The 7,547-nt window shown below is 32.3% G+C and overlaps 1 protein-coding gene across 1 annotated transcript; it reads right to left on the bottom strand.

Moving 5' to 3' along the window:
• Positions 1-4,184: 4,184 nt before the first annotated feature.
• LOC122304408 (inositol oxygenase 4-like) lies at positions 4,185-7,017 on the bottom strand. The gene is made up of 11 exons (XM_043116669.1): positions 6,848-7,017; positions 6,513-6,690; positions 6,308-6,389; positions 5,974-6,178; positions 5,456-5,515; positions 5,308-5,360; positions 5,091-5,213; positions 4,909-4,978; positions 4,727-4,805; positions 4,527-4,608; positions 4,185-4,441 (listed from the first exon to the last, which is right to left on the bottom strand). The coding sequence occupies exons 1-11, from the start codon at positions 6,876-6,878 to the stop codon at positions 4,415-4,417; spliced, it is 990 nt and encodes a 329-aa protein (XP_042972603.1). The 5' UTR covers positions 6,879-7,017; the 3' UTR covers positions 4,185-4,414.
• Positions 7,018-7,547: the final 530 nt, after the last annotated feature.

The raw sequence follows: 7,547 nt of genomic DNA, 5'->3' as shown, positions 1-7,547 counted from the left end.
AGATAACTTAGATGTTGAAGTTGTCGGCAGTAGAGACGTACTGAACTAAGTGACTATTTTCTTTGACAGGACAAGCTGGAAAAAGCAGCAGCCAGCCTTGCTACTTGTATTCCAGACAATGGGTCCACGTGCTATATATTTGCATATGGGTTCGTGCTTTATGAAGTCTTAGGTCTAGCTCTCTCACGCCTTTGAATTTCCCAAACGTTGCCATGCCATGTCCGACTATCGTGCACTACAATTAATTTATAAATGACTTTATTTTTTTCCTCCACACATATAAATAACCAACTGACATTCTTTTTTTTTTTTTTTCATTTCAAGTTAAAAACTGCATGCATTGATTTTATATGCGGTTTAGATATTAAATTGAGATAAAAAAAAAATTAAATGAAATATTATTTTTTTTTATTATTTTAAAAATTAAAAAGAATTGAAATTTTTATTATATTTTATGTAAAAAATTAAAAAAATTATAATAATAACATGAGGTAAAATAAAATATTTTTACCATTAAAACAAAGCCTTAATGTTGTAGTTTAAATTTTTAAAATTAAAATGTTATATACAACATAGACATTCGACACTAACTATTAAGAGTAATAATAATAGGTGAGGCAGTATAATTAAAATTTTTCATAAGAAATTAAATTATAATTTCATAATAATTTTAAAGTACTATAATATGTTATTATTAATATTTAAAATCAATTAATTTTTTCATTTTTGTTATTTCTTATAGTGTCTTTAAAAAATGAAATATATTAATCAATATTTTTTTTAAAAAAATGAATAAAATTGTTTACAATTAACAAAAATGGCACTGAAACAAAACCATTTTTTTACATAAATAAACATTTACCTATATTTAACTAAAAATGCTTTAGACCATACATTTTTCATACTATCAATTTATTTTCTATCAAATTGATAGTTCTATTTTATACATTTACTTTCCTGTTAGACTTAGGAATTATTTTAGGTAAATGATATATAATAATTATATTTTTATAAGAGCATATGAAATTGTAAATATTTATTTTCTCAACTTGGCACATTTGCAGTGCACGTTGCCCTTACAAGTGTGTGTATATATATAATATACTTCACAAACACAAAAAAAATTGAATTGACATTAGTTCACTAAATAAATAGATTGGTTCAATCAACATGGTCCAACAATAATCATATTGCAATGTAATCTTTTGCTTATCCAACTAGAAAAAATTACATAAATTGGAAATAGTTGGAAACTGACCCATCGGTTCAAGTTGAGAACAGAAGCTTGTGTGAGTTGAGGGCTTTGATCCGAGCCTATTTATAGGAGGAAAATATACCATCTTTCCGATCGAGTATTCAGCAACGTCCGTCATGAAGTTATTTCTCGCATTTCAGTCGGGCCGTCGGTGCCGAAAAATAACTATTGCTACTCGTAACCGGTATGTGAAGTTATAAGAGAGAGACATGGTTACGGAGGTTGGCGAAAGGAAAAGTTGTAGAAGTTGGGGAAGAAAGGGGCGTGGCTACTTTACATTCACAATTGAAAAAAATTAAACCCAAATGAAATCAACAGTTTGGATTAAGAAATACTTTTACTTTATTTTATTTTATTATTATAATTTTTTAAAATTTTTATATAAAATATAATGAATAATTCAATTTTTTTAAATTTTAAATAATAATAATAATATTTTAATAATATTTTATTAAACTTTCATATAAAACTTCATTTATTTATTTATTTTAACTAAAAGATAGAGCTAGGCTAGACAAAAGGGCCGAATATTATACTATCAACAGGTTCTAGTAAATAATCGGTCGATTTTGATACTCGTTCATCCATTCAACTTGTTTGAGATACAATATTAATCTTGAAAATATTTGTTAAATAATGAGAATAGTTAATTATTAAATATATATCCGTTTGTTAAATATCCAAATTAAGTAGGCATGCAATTTACGATTACCAATATTCTCAATGGAATCACAAGATATTCCCTCCCCTTTAAATTCTTCCCAGTAGCAATATATTATTCTCAGGATTTTCTCGGGTACGGTCCAAACAAATACATATTATATAGAAAGTTGCGAGCTGTCAAACAAGCTGGCCAGAAAGATGCCAATGCTGAAAGGGTCAAAGATACAGCTCAAGCTAAAGGAAGTTGCATGCATAATATTGTTGCTTGCATCAAGCTTTGGAATGAGACAGAAAATGACCCTAGATATGACTTAAACAGCTGGTATATATGAATACAAAATTAGTTAATAATTAAATAAAATGGGAAGTTAATCAGATCGACGTAATCAGCTAGACTTAGGCTATATTTGAATGTAGAGATGAGTTGTAAATAGTAGTATTTTATGGATCCTATTGAGATATATTTAACTTTTTTAAATTGATATATATGAATTTTACTTTTTAGATTGAAATGTATGAAATAAGTTGAGATGAGTTTAACTTTTTTTTATGAAAAATTGAAAAAGTAGTGGGTTTCATCAATAATTAATTTGAGATGAGTTGTCAATTGAGATAGGTTCCGAACTCAACCTTAGCAATGTTGGGATGCCAATAATGTTTGGAAATATTTAAGAATTGGAAGAATTTGTTTGAGATTAATTTTAAAAAATGAGAGAGAAAAAGTATTATTTGTAACTAATACAACTTTTACAAATTTCTCAACAGATGATTAGAAATTTTGTTATTATCCAAATATGACCTTAATTAAAACATCAACTATATGTATTATTTTATTATATATTCAGCCATCCTCAATTTACAATATCTCAATGCTTAGTCATCTTCACAAAAGGTCCCCAAGTATAATTGGTCAAAGAGATTTTATTACCAGGTTGATAAACTCTTGGACCAATTAGCTCAAATGGATGACACAATCCACCTAATTTTGTAGAATTTCTTATTAGGTTTGTTGAAGGAGTGCTTGATTATAATTATAAAATAGATCTAACCTGTTATTTCAAGATACAGAAAATTGTAAGACCAATCATCTTTCTTTCTGATTAATCTTAAGTACTATATATATATATATATATTTCTTGAGTAGGTAAACCTTTTTTTCAAAGCAATAAGCTTAATATATATAATGTGTTTCAAGATACAAAAGGTGGGATTGGAGCTTGACACCTTCAATTGCCTCAAGATATTCAGAACCATACGCAAAGAAAGTTATTCAGATAAACAAAGTAGTCTTGATCAAGTTATGATCTACTAGCTACAGCGGTGAGTGAGGTGCAATAGATCATATGATTGCATCGATTCTGTATGAATTGTAGCGGTTGAGAGATCAAGTCTCCTGCTTCACAACCTTATATATATAGAGATCGTGTACTATTAACAACTCTTATATATAGAAGGAGAACTAACTAAAAGGCCTAGATCCAATGATGGGCGCGCGGCGTGGCATGTGTTGCTCGGAGATGGCTAAAAGGCTATAGATCTATCATTCCCATGCATGAAAAAATAGAAGAAAATCTACGAAAATGATGCTCTTAAGGCTTGAGAAGGGAAGGAAAATGGTAGAGTGGAGGGAGCAGCCGGATGATGGGTTGACAGAGGAGTTGTAGAGCTGAGAGAGGGTGACAAGAAACTAGGGGGATGGTTACGTGTAAATGTCTTCGAAAACCCGAATGACGAATGATTGCAAGTTAGAGAGGAGAGAAAGATGAAACTTACAAGTAAGCTCCTAAGCCTATCTCAAAACAGATATATTTAAGACTCAGAGCACACCTTTAAGATGGTCACGGCAGCTTAATCCACATCCCACTTTCCTGATCAACTTAAAATTACTTGGCAAAAACTGACAAGCCTCGATCTGGACCAGCCGCTGCTGAGCTAAAAGGTAAATACATGTGGTCAATCCACACTTTTGTACGTTCTTCCCTTGAATTTTCAAGTGCAGGCCAGCCATGTCTATCTATTGGCGTACTTTCATGGTCTGACTATATACTTGGCTTAATGATTTTAAATTATGTCTTCATTTTCTGCCGTTTTGTTAAGCTAATTGCATTATATTCATATTCATAGAATCACGTGAGTTTGTTTCTGAGGATTAATAATCCACTTTTTGTGCTTTTGCATGTCACTGGCATTTAAAGTCCATCTCATTACTACATCATATCTGATATTTCATGTTTCATACGAATTTAAAGCTTAAACTTGGAAGAAGTTGGATAAACCAAGATGAATATCATAACGAATTGATTATCAGATAGAAGCAGAAACAAATTTGGATCGACCAAATGACAAGTAATACATAAAATGACAGGCAACTTATACAGCTTTAACACCAGAAGAAAAGACAGCTTTTTTGAATTTCCACTTGCAGTAAAACATCACTCATCACGCGTAGCAGCCATTTCCTTAGTTAACCATCCGGTAGCAACAAAACTCGAAGGTTCACCATCTGAGCTTTGCTGGGAAATACTGCATCAAAACATCCCAGTTTAGAAAATCAATGTGAAAAAGCTTCTAATCTCCCAACTAAGATATTGCAGAATGAAAATCTCACCTTCTCAATGAGAGAAAGATAGTACGGCTTGACCTTTTCCACATCTATTTTCTCTTTGCTCTTGCTGTAAAGATCATACTTGCTGCATTTGTAATTAAGTTCAGCATAATCAGTTTGGTTTGATGCAATCAACAGAACATCATATATGCATAAATATATGTATATAATGGTATATACATGTGATGAAATGAAGAGCTTACTTGAATACTTTCAGCCACTTCAAATTCTTAGCGTCCTCCTCATTCATTAGGTGTTTGTACGCTCCCCCAGTATGCAAAGCTACAAAATAATACATCAAAAACTTGGTAAGATTAATCAGATTGGCTAGAGGGTTGTTGAGAATTTGCATACTTAATTTGTAAGGTACGAAGATTATTCTTACGATAAAAAGAATGGTATCGGATAATGAATAATGCAGCAGGAGGAAGGGTTGTTCCATTTGCCTTGGCCACCTGCATCAAGTTTCCAAATACAGGTTCAAAAAACTGTTGTTTTCTATTGATATTTTTTCTGTTGCAGAAGAAAAAAAGTTCTGAAAACTGGAAGAGGAAGCTGAAAACATACCAAGTACATGTAGTCATCATGGCCCCATGAAATCATCACATTGTCGAATCCGCATCCTTCTGTGTAAATTCCATTCTTGGTATTGTAAGCAGGATTGTTGTAATCAGGATTTTCCTTGAAATACTGAAATAGAAAAGAAATTTGTCTTAATAAGAAGTTGATTAAAAAAACATCTGATTAAATCACCCTGCAATAGATTTAAGTTTTTTAAGAAGACCTTGTGATGAACATTGGCTTCATCAAAAGCGCAGCCAAGAGGAAATGTGTCTCCTGCGCGCAGTGATTTTGAAATTAGACCCCAATTCTATTTACTCGAAATCACTAGCATTTTAATATAATATTGAAAGAGTTGACTTGTCACTTACCAACAACAGCCCATTGAGGAAGCCCTCCAAAGCTAGGAAGAAGGAGAACCTTTCCAAGATCTGAAACCACGCAATAATAATCAGCTGAGTATTGATCACTTTTTTCTTGTTCTTTATATATATATATATATATATATATTTTTATACAATACAGGAGCAGTAATGGCTAAATAAAATTAATGACTTGTAAATGTTAGCAGAGTAGGGCCCATTCTCCTAGTAGATTCGGTGGGGCGCATGTACGCACTTCATGGAGGGTCAAACATGGCTATTCAATTCCTAGTTTATAATAAGTGAGTAGGTCCCTCAAAGTCGGCATAAAATCAGAATATCTTAAAAATCCTGGATTTACACGAGATGTCAGCTCAGAATTAACCCCATTAACATGTAACTAAAATTATAATATTCCAAATATATATCAGATTTCAAGATGTAAACCCTAGGACAGAAAAGGGAAAAAATCACCCTTGGGATAGAGCCAAAAGAATTTAAAAAAGAATATATATATATATATATACCATGGATAAGGGCAGTCAAGTGCAACCAATCTTCATCTGGATAATCTTTTCTGATTGCCTCAGCCGATTGTAGCAAGTGCATGATTTGAGGTTCATCCAAGTCTGGATCACTGTCGTCCACGACCTCGTTCAGGAGTTCACAACATTCCCATATACTCATCTCCACTCTGTTCAATTTCCCATACTCCTCTCTCATTCTCTTCACCTGCAATCCCATCATCAAAAAGATATGTCAGCTCATTATCTGTATCTGCTTGAGTTTCTAGGCTTTTTCTTTGGCACCCTATACAGTTTTTGTAAGTTTAGACCTTTAGTTTCATGGGATTTTGCTTACATAATCATATGATTGGTTGATGTGTTGCAGGCGATAGAATTCCTCCACACCCTTTTGCCTTTCACTTTCTGCATCATAATCTCTGTAAAGACGCATGCATTACCCATCAGAATTCCATGCCAGAATTCATTCAACGGAGGCCAACCCAGAAACTAAAAGAGCTAAAAGTAAAATAAAACATATGTAAATCTTTATTTTAGAGGACCTGAATGAGTGGCCAAATGAATTGATTTCTGGAGCCAAGAAGTCATTGTTTGAAACAAGATCTTCTGCTGCCAATTCAGTATTGTTTGGGACAGTTTTAGGCACCACAAATCCACCATCCAACACCAAATCCTTTGTTTCAGAAGAAATCTCCTTGTCCTGATCCACTTGTGATATTTCTGATAAAAAAAGGGTAAAAAACACAAGATTATAAATTCAGAGCCTATATATATATGTATTATATTTGTGTATGTATATGCGAATGCAATGAGACCCAAAGATCAAGAAAAAGGAAGGACAAAAAATAAATAAAAAGATGAAAAGAATGGTATATACCAAGCTGTGGCTGCTCAATGGTAATGGTCATTGTGCCCAAAAAACTGGAGCAATGAAACTCAAAAAGAAATGAAATTGATCGATCGGACAAGATGCTAATCAATGAAAAGCTGATAAATGGCTGTGGCTAGGCAGGTTGGTAAGGGAGGTATTTATAGTCAAGTAAAAAAGTCCTTGTCTGCTAAATTCGAAGCCTTCGAGTCCTGAAATGAAGTCCTGAACTGAAAAAAATCGAAGTTTGCCCACTATTTTATCCAAATAAGTCAGGAAGAGACGTTCAAAAGAATCCAATTCTTAATTATCTCATCTGCTACGACACTAATTATGGTCTGGCTCTTATCTTTTTGCTTATCTTATGATCGAAGTTGTCAATACCCTTTTACCACACTCGTCAAACTATATATAATTTAATGTAATTTTTATAATTTTTCCGATAAAAATCTTACAAATTCCTTTTTTTTAAAAAAAAAAAAAAATAACAAAACATCACTTTTATTCATCAATAGAACGATTACATACATTTGTCAATCTAAATAACTGGCAATATGAAATATGGGATTGAATCCCATCAAACTAAAACATCATTTACATGCACTGCATGTCGAGCAAATCTTACAAATTCCTTTACGGGTATTCCATGGTGCACATTTATTTCAATCTCAACCATCATGATTTTCAAGTTAAAATATTCTTGAGAGTG

The sequence above is a fragment of the Carya illinoinensis genome, chromosome 3 (genome assembly GCF_018687715.1).
Source record: "Carya illinoinensis cultivar Pawnee chromosome 3, C.illinoinensisPawnee_v1, whole genome shotgun sequence".
In the NCBI taxonomy this organism is placed as follows: domain Eukaryota; kingdom Viridiplantae; phylum Streptophyta; class Magnoliopsida; order Fagales; family Juglandaceae; genus Carya; species Carya illinoinensis.
Note: the sequence above shows the minus strand (reverse complement) of the source record. Positions and strands in the feature narration are given on the sequence as shown.

What these genes read in the sequence shown, in the direction of transcription:
- LOC122304408 (XM_043116669.1), bottom strand. Translation starts at nt 6,878, where the DNA reads ATGACCATTACCATTGAGCAGCCACAGCTTG. An exon ending in TCCTCAATGGGCTGTTGTTG is followed by an intron (nt 5,361 to 5,455) that starts GTAAGTGACAAG and finishes CACTGCGCGCAG; the next exon opens with GAGACACATTTCCTCTTGGC. An exon ending in AAGTGGCTGAAAGTATTCAA is followed by an intron (nt 4,609 to 4,726) that starts GTAAGCTCTTCA and finishes TTACAAATGCAG; the next exon opens with CAAGTATGATCTTTACAGCA.